This window comes from Epinephelus fuscoguttatus, linkage group LG23, assembly GCF_011397635.1.
Source record: "Epinephelus fuscoguttatus linkage group LG23, E.fuscoguttatus.final_Chr_v1".
NCBI lineage: Eukaryota > Metazoa > Chordata > Actinopteri > Perciformes > Serranidae > Epinephelus > Epinephelus fuscoguttatus.
In genome coordinates this window covers 19,962,305-19,978,026 of record NC_064774.1, presented here as the reverse complement: position 1 = coordinate 19,978,026, position 15,722 = coordinate 19,962,305, and the positions used below count along the sequence as shown (strand labels likewise).

The 15,722-nt window shown below is 41.9% G+C and overlaps 1 protein-coding gene across 2 annotated transcripts; it reads left to right on the top strand.

Annotated features, from left to right (window-relative positions):
• Nucleotides 1-686: 686 nt before the first annotated feature.
• Nucleotides 687-14,498, top strand: tnk1 (tyrosine kinase, non-receptor, 1). Of its 2 annotated transcripts, none has more exons than XM_049568785.1 (14): nucleotides 687-995; nucleotides 4,104-4,278; nucleotides 5,809-5,879; nucleotides 5,989-6,180; nucleotides 7,251-7,403; nucleotides 7,491-7,768; nucleotides 7,862-7,988; nucleotides 8,169-8,315; nucleotides 8,457-8,551; nucleotides 11,120-11,338; nucleotides 11,773-11,837; nucleotides 12,815-13,308; nucleotides 13,390-13,485; nucleotides 13,832-14,498. In XM_049568785.1, the coding sequence occupies exons 2-14, from the start codon at nucleotides 4,116-4,118 to the stop codon at nucleotides 14,003-14,005; spliced, it is 2,274 nt and encodes a 757-aa protein (XP_049424742.1). In that variant the 5' UTR covers nucleotides 687-995; nucleotides 4,104-4,115; the 3' UTR covers nucleotides 14,006-14,498. The 2 variants fall into 2 exon arrangements, with proteins under 2 accessions (XP_049424742.1, XP_049424741.1); XM_049568784.1 differs by having other exon boundaries at nucleotides 688-995; nucleotides 4,100-4,278.
• The last annotated feature ends 1,224 nt before the right edge of the window (nucleotides 14,499-15,722 follow it).

Here is a 15,722-nt window from a genome sequence, read left to right as displayed (position 1 = left end):
AAAGGTAGCCTATCTTAACTCTGGTGTATTTAACTAGCATTTAGTTTTAGCTAGGTAGCCTCAGCTAAATCTAGTGTAGGCTACTGAATAACAGTTGTAGCTAGATAGCCTAATTTTCATTTGGTGTAATAAACTGGCATTTAGTGGGCTGAATCTAGGGTAGCTTACCAATTAACTTAGCTTGAGCTAAGTAGCCTAGCCTACATTTGGTGTAATAAACCATAAACTAACAGTTTGTGGGTTAAATCTGGTGTAGGCTACTAAATAAGCTAACTTTAGCTAGGTAGCCTAGCTTCCATTTAGTGTAATAAACTAGCATTTAGCTCTAGTAGTACAGGCTAAATCTGGTATGTGCAAGCAATCTAATAAAGAAGTTTTAGCTAAGTAGCTGCAGCAGCTCAAACTGTTGTAGCTGACTGAGTTTAATAACTTCAACTTAAATTCACTTGATTCTATGATGGTATAATTAAAAAAAAAAATGCATACAATGTGTGTTTAACTTCACGGTCTGGTCAAACCACATTGCCCCAAGGTAAATTACACATCAGCCACCTGTTTGTGCTGATGATTTATGTCATTACGCTACATTATTACGCGTGCAGGTAATTTCTTGTTCTGCTGTCTGGAGCTTTGAGCTGTTTTGAAGGCTCAGGTGAGAAAGACAGGAAGAGGTGTGGTCAGTGGAGAAACTGCAGAGAGGCGGAGAGAAGAGGCGAAGTCATACAGGTGGGGACGGAACGCGCTTCTAGTAGTGAGTCACAGAAAGATGTAACATAAAACACAGGCTGCACCTTTTTGCGATAACCTGCCTGGATCTATCAGATGGTGAACTACTTCGAGGTGGTTTAGGATTCAGAGAAGAGTTGTGATTTGTGGGAAAGCCCTCCGTCGACGCTGCTGGAGGTTTCAATGCCAACATGGATCACTTGTCTCGGGGCGGGTGTGATTGAGAAATAGCTGTCAAGCACCGGAAAACTCTAATATTTTGATTAACGGTAAGAATAAGACATTATATCACTTATATCTGTCTGTAGCTGGGTTAATGGGGACACAGCTGTCTGGGGAAATACTTAATGTCACATAGCTTTATTATCTGGTTTCAAAAAGTTGTTATAAAATAAGCAAATGCAGGCCCATTCTGAAATGGCCATTAAATTATGTGTCTGAAGGTATTTTTAGAATAAATATTGAAGGCAGATATCACAATGACCATATTGCCTGTATTTACATTTACTTTCAGAGGGAAATATTGTACTTTGTACTTCCTACATGTGTTCGACAACTAGTTATTAGTTACTCCTCAGGTTTTATACACAAAATGTAATCAGTTAATAAATTATGATGCACTATTATGGATGAAACTACCACCATAAATCACCTTCAGCAGCTGCAACATGAAAATTCTGCTCACACAGTAATCCATCACTGATAATAATCCAGTAATATAACAAAAACATAACTAAAAAGGGCCATTTGCCCTTGAATGACATAATTTTAAGTAAAGTTTTGAATGCAGGGAGTATTTTTGGATTGAATCGCTGCTTTGACTTTAAAATATCTGAGTACTTCTACTACTGATCTTGGCTGTACTCATATTGTCTGCGCTTGAAAAACACACAGCATCTTGGGCAATTTTTGGAGAGGCACACCCATCACTTCTACAATTACAGATTAAAACACAAGTGTGATCTATTATAATATCTGTGTCTGCAGTTATGCACCATCTCCAAAGCCCTGTCAGAGCTGTAACACTGTAGGTTGATCTTGATATCCTCTTGGGTTCACCCAGGCGAAGCATGCATCACCATTGTAAACAAAGGCTCTCCAACAGAGGTGCAGTTGTGCTGGATAAACAGTGCTGCGAGTCGTTTGTAGTTGCAGATAATATCTTGTAAGATAAAAGTCAGGCCAGTTTAACCAGCGACTCCTCAGCCACATAAAGCTATTAACTAAATAGTTGGACACTTACACACACATGCCATTTGGCTGAGTTTTTTTTTTCAGTAGCTGGCCAGGTTAAAGATTGATCACTCTGTACATAGAATGATCACACAGGTCTCTCTGTTTACCAGGGTGCATCTTTGGCTTTTGAATTTGAATGTGTGACCTGCGGAGAATTTACCACATGCTCAATCAAGTTGGGTGCAGATTAATTGGGAGTTGGCCCTGGAAATTAATGCAGGCCCAGGCTAGTACCCTCTTGCACTTGCCTGGTTTTTGAAACATCGGTTGGCTGCGAGAACGAGCCGGCTGACTGCAGGAGAAGTGGCTCTGCTTGTTGTTTAGCATAGATGTTAATTTTTTCCCAAGGTAGCTGACAGGGGAATGCTGAAGGCCCTCCTTGACTCATACCTGCTGGGCTGATAAGCAGGGGATTTATGGCTGTACAGCCCTCTGGTTACATGAGGAGCAGAGGCTAATGAAAGAAGAATTTACTGTTTAAACTCTTTGGTTTTTAGCAATAAGGAAGTAATGTGAATGTAATCACTCTTATTATTAATATTACTGCACCCATGACTCAGGATGCTGTCAATATGATCGGAATTCACTCCCCAAATTACTGTTTGTGTATCAATTAGTCACCCTGTTTTGCACTTTGTTTTTCTTGAATACCTCCACAGCAAACGAAGAATCCAAAAAGTGAGAAAATTTCCAATTAATTGAAGCAATATCCACTTTTAACAATGGCAAACTATATCAAATCATCCATTTACAAACTCTTACACAACCTGTGCAGTATAATCCAAGTCTTGTTTATCTAGTTGTATGCTCAGTACTTCTCAAACAGACATATGAACGGGAAGTGAAACTTCAAAGCCAGACTCAATTAAGAAAAATAGTAATTTTACCTCCTGAACATGGGAGCTCCTCGTCTACTTCTGCATCGATCAGTGTGTTTGTTTGTGTCATTGTGTGACTTTGGTGTTTTGAAAAGTTAGTTTGGATTCAGCAAAGTCACACAAGAACGAAGACAAACTACAGATTGAAGCAGCGGTAGACCAGCAGCTCCTGCGTTCAGTGAGGTGAAATTACTGGTTTTGTCAATGAAGTCTGGCTTGGAAGAGAGCATAGAAAAGCTTCACCTCGCAATCAGTATCTCGTCGGAAAGGGCTGTCTGTTTGGGAGGTATTAAACAAATCACTGGATAAATGACACTTGCACGAGTTGCATCAGAATTTTCTCTGTTTTTAGATTCTTCGCTCACCATGAAGACATGCGAGAAAAATAAGGTTTTCTTTTCGAATTCAGTGTAACATGGGGCGAGTAATTGATATACAAATGATGCCATTTGCACCAGTTAACCCTACAAAAGCTGCAATGCTGCTGTCAACACAGAGCACGACTTCAGTTACATAAATACTGTGTGAACAGAATCCTGTTTAACTGGTACCCCCAAACCACAGACGAGCTAATGTTTCCACCTCGCAGTTTTACACCGTCCCTGCAGGATTGTTGCCTCTGAGGTTCAAAGTGAGTCACAACCCAGTAAACAGCACTGATACTGGACCCACTTGATCTGGCATCTGAGGATAAGACGATTTTTCATGCCTGTTTTTGTTTCCTGCTCCCTCACCCACCTGTGCCTCTTTGTGCAGCTTCATTTATATGCTTCTTCTAACATCTTTCATCATTTGCCCTCTACTCATTTGTGTGTCTAACTGCAACCAAGTGACACTTCTTTCATGTTCTCCTGGTTATAGAAAGCGAGGTGTGGTGTAGTAGATGTGATCAGCCAAGACTAAATGAGTTGAGATTTCCTCTCACAGGACAACAACAAACAACTTGTTTAAAAGTTGGCACAAAGCTAAAAGCTGAACAATTCCCCTCCGGCATCACACACCAAGGGCTTTTTAGGTCCCCATGGTAACCTAACAAGGCCCAAGTGGGAGCAAAGTTACGGGTAAACGGCCTCTTTAATGAGATAAAAAAGACTCAGATACAGGTGCATAAATGTGTCTTGTCTGAGGGCTTCAGACTGGAAAGTTTTAGTGACCAAAAATAAAAGATTTAAGAAGATTTGATGTATGGAGTACAAGAACAAACAAACAGAAAATACACAAGAGGTCTTATAACTGTCCTGTAACCTTTGACCCTGAAGGCAGGTCGGCCGGGTGATGCTGATGGACCAGGACACTCAGTGGCTGTACCAACTCCTGGCTGAGGTCCAGTTGGAGAAGTTCTACCTGCGCGTCAGAGATGGCCTCAACATCACCCGCAGTGAGCACTTCAACTACGTCAAGGAGTCCGACCTGGAGCAGATAGGGATCAGCAAACCTGGTGAGCCTGGTCTCCTTTGATCATCCACGCCGTGTACAAATCAATACATATCTGTCTTCTCAGACAGGGAGGCTTTGATCTGTTGATCAATAACTGATGTTTGGCTCATCAAAGCTTCTGATATAAAAGCATTGTCTTCTGTTTCTCTGTCTCTTTTAAATGTCCCCAGTTAACATTCACAGTATTGATGGATTAATGGTCCAAAAAACAATCCTATCATAACGTCCACTTACTCGTTTGATCTGAAGCTTGCAGAGACATCTCATGGCCGTCGTCAGCACATGCTCATTGTAAAAACACATAGACAGTGCTGTTTTGTTATGCATTATCAATCATATTAATGGTGTGTTACTCATTTGTAATGAAACCAAAAAAGCATGTCCAACATTTCAAAATCAATTGATCGACCAGTCATTGCAGCTCTATTTTATTTATCTTTTCACCATCAGTAACATTTCTTTTTACAATCAACCCTTGAAATGATAAGGGTAAAACGTTAACCTTATTTCTGGTGTTTTATTTTTACTTCATTGAACTGATTTTATTTCTTTTTACAAAATGAACTAGGGCAGCATAATATGCAAAAAAAAAAAAAAAAAAAAGGTGCCATTATTTTTGCCATTGCGATTTTTGTGGGAATGGATATTTATGCATTTTAGTTTCAGTGAAAAAAATGAAAAATAAAAATGGCAATGGGATTTTTGCTGAGGTTTCCACCAAACATGGATGTTCCCTTACATGTGAAATATGATTTGTAGGCCAGGGAATCCCTGTAGCACCACAATGCTTCATTTAATATGGTTGTGACACATTTTACTTGTATCAAAGAAGTGCAGCTCTTGCATTTTGGATATTGCACTTTGCCATACTGAGATTTTGTTAGTATTTTGACTGACTGTGCAGCCCCTAAAATGAACTAAAACACTGACGTATGAGGAAGATCTTGGATAGATATCAATGAGAATAAATATGAAACAAAATTTAAATCATACTCTGTAAACTCAAAAGGAATCAGGTTTGAACTGAAATCAAACACTGTTACTGAGCTTGTTTAATATTAAAACAGAGTGAACACCACAGAGGAGAACAAGTAATACTGTGTACTGAGATATAAACAGGGCTGTTGCTCAGGTTATTGAGTTCTGCATGATTACTAATTACTGATCTCGTAAACTAAATTAGTGTGAGCCGCTGCTAACTTCATTAACAAGATTTCAGTTCCTGTCCTGCCTACTTTCGAACGTCAATATGAAGTAAAACAGCGACCAAAAATCATTTCCATTATTAGTTAGGGTTTGATGCAGGAATACCACAAACCATGAAACCACTTTTATTTATGAAGACCCCTTTAGTACATTTTTAATGAAATAATGACTTATGAAATGTGCTGAAGGATACGTTGGAGTGATAGTAGGGAAATTGTTGGTCAATATATTTTTATAAAACAGTACCATTTACTGTAGATGTAAAGGCTGTAAAAATCTGACTGATATTTCACGTTGGATAATTACATGTATTTTTTCCCTCCAGCACAAAGAAGATTATGGGAAGCTCTGAAACGCTACAAGACAACTTCACGAGGACGGTCATGGATGCCCAAGGTCTGACACATCAAGTTAACTCTGTCATATCTATTGTATGAGAACTACATGTAAACAGGCATGACAGCGAGTAATACATTTTCTTTTCTTCATTTATTAATGCATTTAGGTGTTAAGCGGGCGAGGTCCAGATGGAGGGGACCAGTGGAGCGGAGGTGGCCCGCCTCAGGGTCAGGAGGGTGTTAGCCGCGCTCTTCCTAGTCTGATCCAGGACAGTGAGCTGGTTCTGGGAGAGAAGCTGGGCTCTGGGTCCTTTGGGGTGGTGAAGAGGGGAGAGTGGCACACACCCACTGGGAGAGTGGTAAGGGACAGGGTTTTTTTTGTATTATTGTCTGATAGATGCCGTATCCCCTGTATACACACAGTTAGACAGTATAACATCCCCAAAGCAATCAGCATGTACTGTAAATTACATTGTACATGCTGTTTTTGATCGCTGCATGCATACTCATTTAAGTAAAAGTCAAAAGCATTTGTCTAGGGACAAAGTGAGCTGCTTTTGTTTTATGTTACTGCACATTAGACTTGTAGTGACCAACCCACAGAAAATTATCACCAGACTTTTCAGTTCCCCTCGGCTCTGCGGAGCATTTTAGCCTCTTTCAGCTCATTGTTTTGGTCGTACTGCCCACAACTTTACTGTTTTCACTTTAACAGCTCAGCAGTGTTCTTTTTCAGCTGTAACAGGCAGCTATTAGCGACAAAAACAAAACTCCACTGTACACTATGCCCTCAGTGCCAAACAGCAGACAGACACAATTAGTGACCAAAAGCCAAATATTTTTCTCTGGAGTTGGTTGAGACCCAATCAGAGCTAAAAGGAGAGTGAATATTGGACTTCAAAGTCATGTGTAAGTTTCCTCCATAAGCCACCACTCACATTTCTGAAAGGGGATAGTGAAGAATGACAGAGGGTCATTTCCAAACACTGTCTTGTTTGGGAGGAAGAGGATACACTTGTTTTTTCTCTATTGCGAATTTGCGTTTCCTAGGAAATTACCCACCAGACTCTCCCTCTGATTGGCTAGTAAGTATCGCCTTGTTTGGGTGGATTGGTTAGGTTTAAGCAAGAAGAGTGAGATTGGTTTGGGTTAGGGTAAGAATGTCAGGGTAAGCCCATCAGAGGTAGAGTAAGGCAAGTCATGCCTTCTCTGTCTATGGAAATGCAAATTCACACCTTGGTAGCTTTAGGTAGCTGTCTCCAGTTAGCAAAGATCAACGTAAGGCAGTTACTGTCCCCAGTAGGTGGATGATGGAATAACCGAAGTAACAGTGGAAAACTAAATGCAGTGTGTACTGTGTAGCTGCTAGACTCTGAGAAAGCAATCCAACTGTCTTGAGCCAGTGTCTCTTTCTTTCCTTTCTTCTCAGTTGCCTGTAGCAGTGAAGTCACTAAGGAGCAGTATGTCCAAACAGACGGACACACTGACCGACTTCCTCCAAGAGGTGACCACCATGCAGTCACTGGACCACCCGAACATCATCCGACTTTATGGCGTGGTGCTCACACAGCCCCTCAAGATGGTAAGATGTTCAAACACCGAGCTAGTATATGGATCTGTTTGAAGCAGGACGTGTTTAGGAGCAGTGACATATTTTTCCTTGCTCTAGGTGACAGAGCTGGCCCCCTTGGGCTCACTGTACGACATCCTGCGCTCACGTCAGTATGAGTACCCTCTGGTCCGCCTCTGGCTCTTTGCTACCCAGATAGCAGCGGGTATGGACTACCTTGAGTCCAGGAGATTCATCCACAGGGACCTGGCAGCAAGAAACGTCCTGCTGGCGGCCAGGGAGATGGTGAAGATCGGGGACTTTGGCCTGATGAGAGGCCTGAGCCAGGACGCGGACCACTATGTGATGTCAGCACACAGAAGGATCCCGTTTGCATGGTAAGGGCTGTTGGGACATTGAGTTGGAGGAGGGTGTTATTAATAGTAAAATTCTCACTTTCTGTGTTGTCCATCTTCCTGTTTTTACTCCAGGTGTGCTCCAGAGAGCCTGCGTGTGGGCTCCTTCTCCCATTCCTCAGACGTGTGGATGTTTGGCGTCACCCTGTGGGAGATGTTCACCTACTGTGAGGAGCCCTGGTTCGGCCTGTCAGGCAGACAGGTACATGCTTGTTGGCTACATGTGAACATTTCACGCTTACGCTTTCAGTGTTTGTATCCATGCCAATCAGCATGTTTGTCCTCACCTATGGAATGTGTGTCCCCGCCCTGACACAGTTTGCCTTTACGATATGCTCCGTGACTCATACTGTGTCACTGATGTTCACTCTCTTCAATCCAGATCTTGTGGCGTGTGGAGCGGGAGGGGGAGCGCCTGGAGAAACCGCCAGATTGCCCTCAAGAAATGTACGCCGTCATGAGGAAGTGCTGGGCCTGCAATCCTGCTGACAGACCCAACTTCGCCCAGATCTGCACAATGGTGGCAGAGGTTTGCAACATTTTGTGAAGCTTTTAATCATGAAATCAGAGGAGGGACTGTTGATCAAGCTTTATCAGACAAATCTGGTCCTATAAATGCTGTGGAAATGAACTGATTTCAGGTAATCTTTGTTATGTTTTTCCTCTGCAGGCTAAACCAATGGAGGGCCAAGCAACAAGAGACTTCGCTGAACCCAGGAAACTTGCACTTGCAGCCAACGACCTCGTGACCCTTGTAGACCATGGGTGGGTGAGAGAAAGGAGGGTGGGGCTAAAAGAGTAAAGCAAAAACTCTGACCAACACAATGGGTCTTTGTTAAGATGAAACAGGGGCTTAAGTCGGCCTCTGAAAAGCGCATTCCAGCTGTGATCTCATGGAGCCCTTGAACGTGGCTTGCTTCGTTTGTTTGTTTGAACCAGTCTAGCAGCTATGACACACACGGTGTATCCTTACGTAAGAGACCCACAGTCAAGATAATATCTGTTGTGTCACTGTTTTCATTTTTTTTTTTCATGTAGACACGTGCACAAAACCACAAGCAAAAAGAAACACACCTAAATCCAAAAAACAAACAAACATTAAAACAGGTTTTTGCGTCACTGTGAATTTGCATCTATGGGCCATTAAATAAATAAAGTCATGCATTAAAACCCCTAACTGAAAAAATTAAATTCACAAAGTGTTAAGTGTTCTCTTGAAAAAATTTAATGCCAGTAAGACTGACAGAATAAACCAGTGTAAGAATACAACATTTACCATGAGATAACCTGGGCGCTATTTTGTTTTTGTGTCTAAGTGACTAATGGAGACGACAAAAACAGGCTGCAAATGAAATCCATACAGGTTAATGTGCAATTTATGTCCATTGGAAGTTCTTGTTTTTGACACTGACAGGCTCAGATTGTCTTTAGAAGTGTCTGACAACCTTACGGAAAGGACCTGATGCCGAAATGAAACGTTTTCTTAGCTTTTGCTGTTTGTTATTGTGACTCATTCAAGGAAATGTTTCATTTTGAAATCTCATGAGGTGACTTGTTGCAAAAAACAACAACAACGGAAATGTTAGTGAGAGTTTGGGAGAGGAGTGAAGGGAAGAGTTTGTTGTGTTGGAGTACAGAAAGTGTAGCTCAGTGTTATTTAAAAGATTCCCAATGTCATGACTAATTTTGAAAATGCAGAAAAATGCATGATATGTCAGAACGAGGCTTCTCCTTGAGTGAAATGTGGTTACACATAATAACAAACAGACTGGATCAGTGAAAGGTGTGAAAAACATTTCATTTCTCTGTAGGGTCTTTTCCACAAGACAATCTGAGCCTGTCAGTGGCAAAAACAAACACTGTTATTGGACGTAAATTGACGGTGCACAATTGCCCCTAGGGATTACATTGCAGCCTGTTTCACAGCTGCCGGCTGCAGCCATCCCTCTCAGTAGTGGACCAGTTTAAAAAAAACTGTTGTTTCTATGAGTCACTTTGACAGAAAACCATGGGAAAACAGAGTCCAGGTTGAAAATAACCAACGTTTCCTTTAAAGTCTGTTAATGCTAAATAAATGTAAAACTAGTCCATACCCATTTGTAGCTTCGTCACCTTCTACCTATGCCAATCCTCAATGCCTATGTGTAGTTTCACATAGATTGACCACGTCAGTGAGTAGAAAAACGTGGGACAGACAGAATGACTGACTGACAGAATGACACACTGACAGTTTCTGTGATTATGTACAGCATACCATACCATGACTTAGTCATACCAAAAATTAGAAAAAAACAAAAAACAAAAAACCAACATTCGGCCACAGGAGGAACCACAGCGATCGGTCGTATTTTAGCCATTTTTAAGCATTTTTCTGTTGTTATAGCGCCACCCAGTTGCCAATTAGAGTTAAATTTCTCTCTTTTCTTTCACCGAGTTTCATGCAGATCGGTCAAACTTCCTAGGAAGAGATAGATTTTAAGGGTTTTTCAAAAAACTCAAAATGGCGGAAAATCTATATAACAGGAAGTTATGGGTTCTTGAGGTAAACTTGTTCCTCATGAGGAGAGGCATCTCTGTGCAAAGTTTCATGTCTCTACGACATACGGGGCATGAGATATGCCCATTCAAAGTTTGCATTTTCAATCGGTTGCTATAGCGCCCCCTTTTGGCCAATCAATGTAATATTGCTTCATTCGCATCCTCCCATGACCCTCTACCACTGTGCCAAATTTCACATGGATTGACCAAGTCAGTGAGGAGAAAAACATGGAACAGACACACACACAGAGTCAAAAGAGGATTTTCATCCCAAGCGTTAAGCATTCAATGAAGAAAACTGCGTTCTATATATATTAACATGAAGTTAATTCTTGACCTTTGGGAACAATATTTGATGTAATCTAAGCTTAATGTAGCTGGTTCAGATGTTAATTAGAGTTTCATATTTCCCTTTCTTTGTTCTTTACAGACAGTAAAACTGTAAAGATTAGAGAAATAAAGTCAAAGAAGCACTATTATCTGTATCCTGTCAGTAAGTGCACAGCTTCTGTAAGGTAAAACTGGAATATGTAACTTTAAAAAGAGGAAACAACACATTAATCCTCTTAAAAATGAAAAGTTTAGTCCATAAGCAAACCAGCTGAAAACAAACGGTTTTACTTGGTGTGGTAGGTCTATCATGTTATGGAGGCTCATCCCTAAGTGTGTCACTGTGACACTGTTTTAGCACTGACCATTATGCTGCTGTTAAGCAGACGTTACACCCTGGTAGTGTCACTATAAACAAAGAGAGTTCTTTGGTTTCTGATTGAACTGTTCTCTCACACTGTGCAGACTGGAGCTGAGTGAATGGAGGGGCCAGAACCAGAGGACGCTGACAGTCGGCTGGTTTCCTGCGACCCTCATCATGCCGACACTTGCCCTTGCTGCCGCTGCCAACCCCGCCTCTACCACTGCTTACATCTCACCCCCGCTGAAGGGCAGCCTGCACCACACCGCGCACGGAGACATCAAACCTGAGCGCTGCTGGGGAACACCTGAGAACATGGACGAGTCAGTGACACCACTCATTCATTCCCTCTCTGTGTCTTTGCATGTGTTTATTTTCGCAGAACAGAAAGAGACTTGAATTACCTGCAGCTAAAAATACACCATTAACAATAATATAGTGTTTCAGGGTGGACGATTTTTGATTGCCTTGTGGCCTTTGGAGCTTTTGTCTTCATTTATTGACATTACAGAACGCTACAAAACAAGGAAAGAATTGTTAGTTATGATTTTATAAATTACTATTACCCTTATTTCTTTGATTCTGCCTGTATCATGTAGAAGAGGACTGTATAAACCTCTCTCAGGTGCCTGTGTCACTGAGATTTATTGCAGAATGCTAACAACAGTGGAGCGCTGAACTTTGACCTGCTGTCAGTCAATACAGTTTGTGAGCCGAGGCTGTCATACTAATGTGTGCACTGTTCTGACCTGTGCAGCGGAGGCGGCTGGAGGACGCACCCTGCCCGGGACAAGGAGGGCTCCAACCTGCAGAAAATGGCAGGTAGGGACTAAAAATAGAAGCAGCCGCAGAGTGCAGTGAATAGATTAACATCATATGACTAGATATTATCTTGGATTTTAAATATCATGATATTGTACTCAGCATATCTCTACATATCTTTAATGGGTCTATCACATTCTCACTACTAAATCCTTTCTTTTTTGTCTACACCCTCATTAGCTTCCACAAAGTGGTTGCTTTATTTCAAAATATCACACACAACACCCCCTTTGTGTTTAATATCACTGCTTCACTTGTACATAGAAAACTTCCCAAGTTGATAAGCTTTGAGCCCAAGTTGATGTTTCTATCTTGAAATTACACCTGCTTTGGCCTAAATTTGTCACTATACCTCAAATCAGATAAAACCGAATTATCAGTCACTAGCCTTCCAGATTTCAGCAACTGCTCGGCTTATTTCAACAGTGTTAGAGTGGTTTGGGGGGTTACTGGGGATGCTGAATCCATTTAGGACATTTTCAAAATAGCTGTTTAAACCAAATGTAGCCATATTTCAACACCCGGGAGGCTGATTTTGATTAATTTTAAGTGGATTTAGATGTTTTAGAGGACGTGCTGGTACAAAAATGGCCGCCAGCCTGCTCCAACTTCACCATGCAGTGTAGAGGGTCACTCTGCAGACCCTAGAAATGATCCAACTGATAAAGCCATTTGTCCATTTATTTCTTCACATATTCTTTTATAAAATGTTCGTCAATGCTTGCAGTTTTTTATGCTAATATTAGACAGAAATCATCTTATCCATCCAGGAAGTGACTCAGTTTATCTAGGCATTCATTCTCACCAGTCTGCCCTCTGGTGGTGATAAAAGAGCCCACACACACTCTGAACTAAGCTCACTTACTGCCTCTTTTCAATGCTGTCACCTTGTCCATGATTTCCTCACTAATGTCACATGGCAGACCGCTGTAATAATATTTAATGCTGCATTCAAAGGCCTCTTCCTGTGTCTTCAGGTATGTCTCGGAGTCTGGAGTCAGTTTTGAGTGGACATCGGCCCCGGGCTCACACAGTAGGGGCGGTCAGAGTGGATCAGCAGGGCAGACCCATGCCCACTGTGATGGCAGCTCGCAGTGTGGTGATGCAGCAGGACCCACGCCGCTTCAGCGAGGCCAGTATCGCCCCTCCTCCGAGGCCGCCGCCCCCCAACCTGAAACGCTTGATGAAACCCCAGAGGAGACCCACAATCCACCCTGTCCCGGGCACTCCGTGGCCTCCACATGTCGTCCCTTCCCCTCCATCGCAGGCACAGCCTCAGCCTCAACCTCAACCTCCACCCCAGCACCCACCTCCGCAGGCCGCCGGAGGCTCCAACTTGGCTAAAATGGCTCACATGGCTCGCTCAACTCCGCAGCTGGACGACTACACGGACAACAGAGAGAGGGAGCGAGCCAGAGGTCGGGATAAGTCACCCCAAGTGCACAACACGAGAGACGGTCTCATTGCACAGGTACGAGACTGATTCATATCTTTTTTTGCTTTTGCTTTATGAAAACTTGCTCAAAGGATTAAAATACAGGCTTCTTCTCAGGTTATGGAGGCAGTTCATGGAGTGACCACTGAAGAGGTTCATACTGCACTGCAGCGTAGTGAGTGGAACCCAGTGCGAGCTGAACAGCAACTCAAGGTCAGACCAAGAATTGACTGTGAAAGAGAGGCATCATCAGCACAGTGTACATTTATCTAACATCTGTTCATGGTGAAGCTTTGAGTAATGAATGTGTCATATTTGAATTGTTATGTACTGAGTAAAAGGAGATTTAGCACCAAGTCACATTTCATACAACTGCAGCTTGTGATTCAACACTAAAGCATGTTGCACTACAGGACATACTGTACCTTCATCAGTGATTTCAGAATAGGTGTTTAGCATTTGAATGCTGATGAACACCTGCTTGAAGAGCTTCTTTTTTTGTTTTTCCATGTATCTTAAAATCCGTATTTTGACTGATTGTTGTTTTGCGTCCCATCAGTTGGAGCAGCTGTACTCGCTGAGCCTCTGCTCCCGAGAGGACTGTCTGAGGATCCTCTCCAGATACCAGTGGAACCTGCAGGTGGCCAGTCGCTACCTGATCCGATGGTCGCGGGACGAGAGGGCCGTCACAGGCGACCGGGAGCGACCAGCGAGCACAGAAAGACGAGTCTGAAGGATTTTTGTCGCTGATTTTACCTTCGTTTGTGCATCAAGCAACAATTAAGGGCACTGGACGCTGCCCAGTATGACTTTTTTCATTGGCCAGCTTGATGTGGGAACACAGGGAGTCCAGTGGGTACGATAAAGGCAGAAAAGTGAAGGTGTATGAATGTAAAAAGGAATATTCTGAACCAGGAATCTAGCAAAACATCTCTGACTGATGTTTTTGTATTTTTATTGAGAAACTGTCCGGCACATTATGTGTGCTTTTGCAAATAGTTTTTGTATCTAAATGAATTTGTACATATTGTTTTAGAAATTGTATTATTGAATAAAACGATCTGGGCTTAATGCTGAGTTGCTGTGATAATATGACCAGATTATTCAGTTAGTTCATTATAGAAGTGTATGATTACTGTACTGTACTCTTAAAGGGCCAGTATGATGGATTTAGGGGGATTTAGTGGCATCTAGTGGTGAGGATTGCAAACTGCAACCAGTTGAAACTTCTCCCAGACGGGATTTCTTCAGCAATCATTGTTCAGGAGGTTTTTCCTGGGAGCAGAATTTGTAAAAAAAAGATTCCCGCACTCTAAAGCACTCTAAAAATGATAATGCTTCTGCAAAATTTCGGTGACTCAACCTTCATCAGGCAAACCTTGATGAAACCCTGCCTGATAAAGGTCAAGTCACCGAAACGTTGCAGCAACATTAAAATCCTTATTTTAGCAAGTTAGACAGTCTTTTCTGCAAGTTTAGTTCTTGTCCCTCTCCTACACACCTGTTTGAATATAGATGTGGGAAATATTCCTTCACTGGGAGCAGAATTACATGAAGAGGTGTCTTCCTCTCCAAAAAAAATAGATCAGGGGTCTTATTTATAAAACAATGCGTAGGATCTATTCTAAAAATGTTCATACGGACTTAAGCCAAAAATGGCACCGTAGGATATACGACAATATCTACAATCAGGCTTCTAGTACACCTTCTGCTTCACTAATTTCTGTTTCCAAAATATTCGTCAGCATGGGTCAACGTTTCTTTCATCAAGTCTGTTTTTATAGATCACAACTTTTGCGCGGGAAGTGGTGTACGCTTCTTTCAGACCTCGTTTTGTGCGTACACAAGGTTGATAAATGAGACCTCGGGTGATTTAAACTGGTAAAAGCACTGAATAAAGCGGTGTAACCTAAAATAAAATGGTGTTTTCTCAATGCTTGTTGCGGAGGGACTGCTGACTACATTTGCTGATGTGAAAACGTGCATTTTGGGCTTCTGTAGAAACATGACAGTGCAACATGGCAGACTGCATGGATGAGGACCCGCTCCCTTTATAGATATAGATATAGATGGCCCATTGTGAACAAAAATACAATGATTCTCATTTCCAATATATCCCCGAATCCTACACACTGGACCTTTAAATGTAATAGAGACACTGTGTTGTGTTAAAGAGCCTGCTGGTCTTCAGAAAGAGTTAGTGTCCTAAATCGTATGACTTTATTGAAATACAAAGCCTTACATTGACCAGATAGCGAGATCAAAGCTGTGAGAGCCTTAAATGTATTTTCTGTTATGAGAGAAAGGTGATAAACTCTGCTGGGATATCAACCAAGACATTTCCATGTTTACTTTATACAACATATTTTCCTGTTGTGTCTTTTATGGGTTGTAACTTAAGAAAACAGACACCGTGTAGATAAACATGCCAGTGCAAATATTTACAGAGC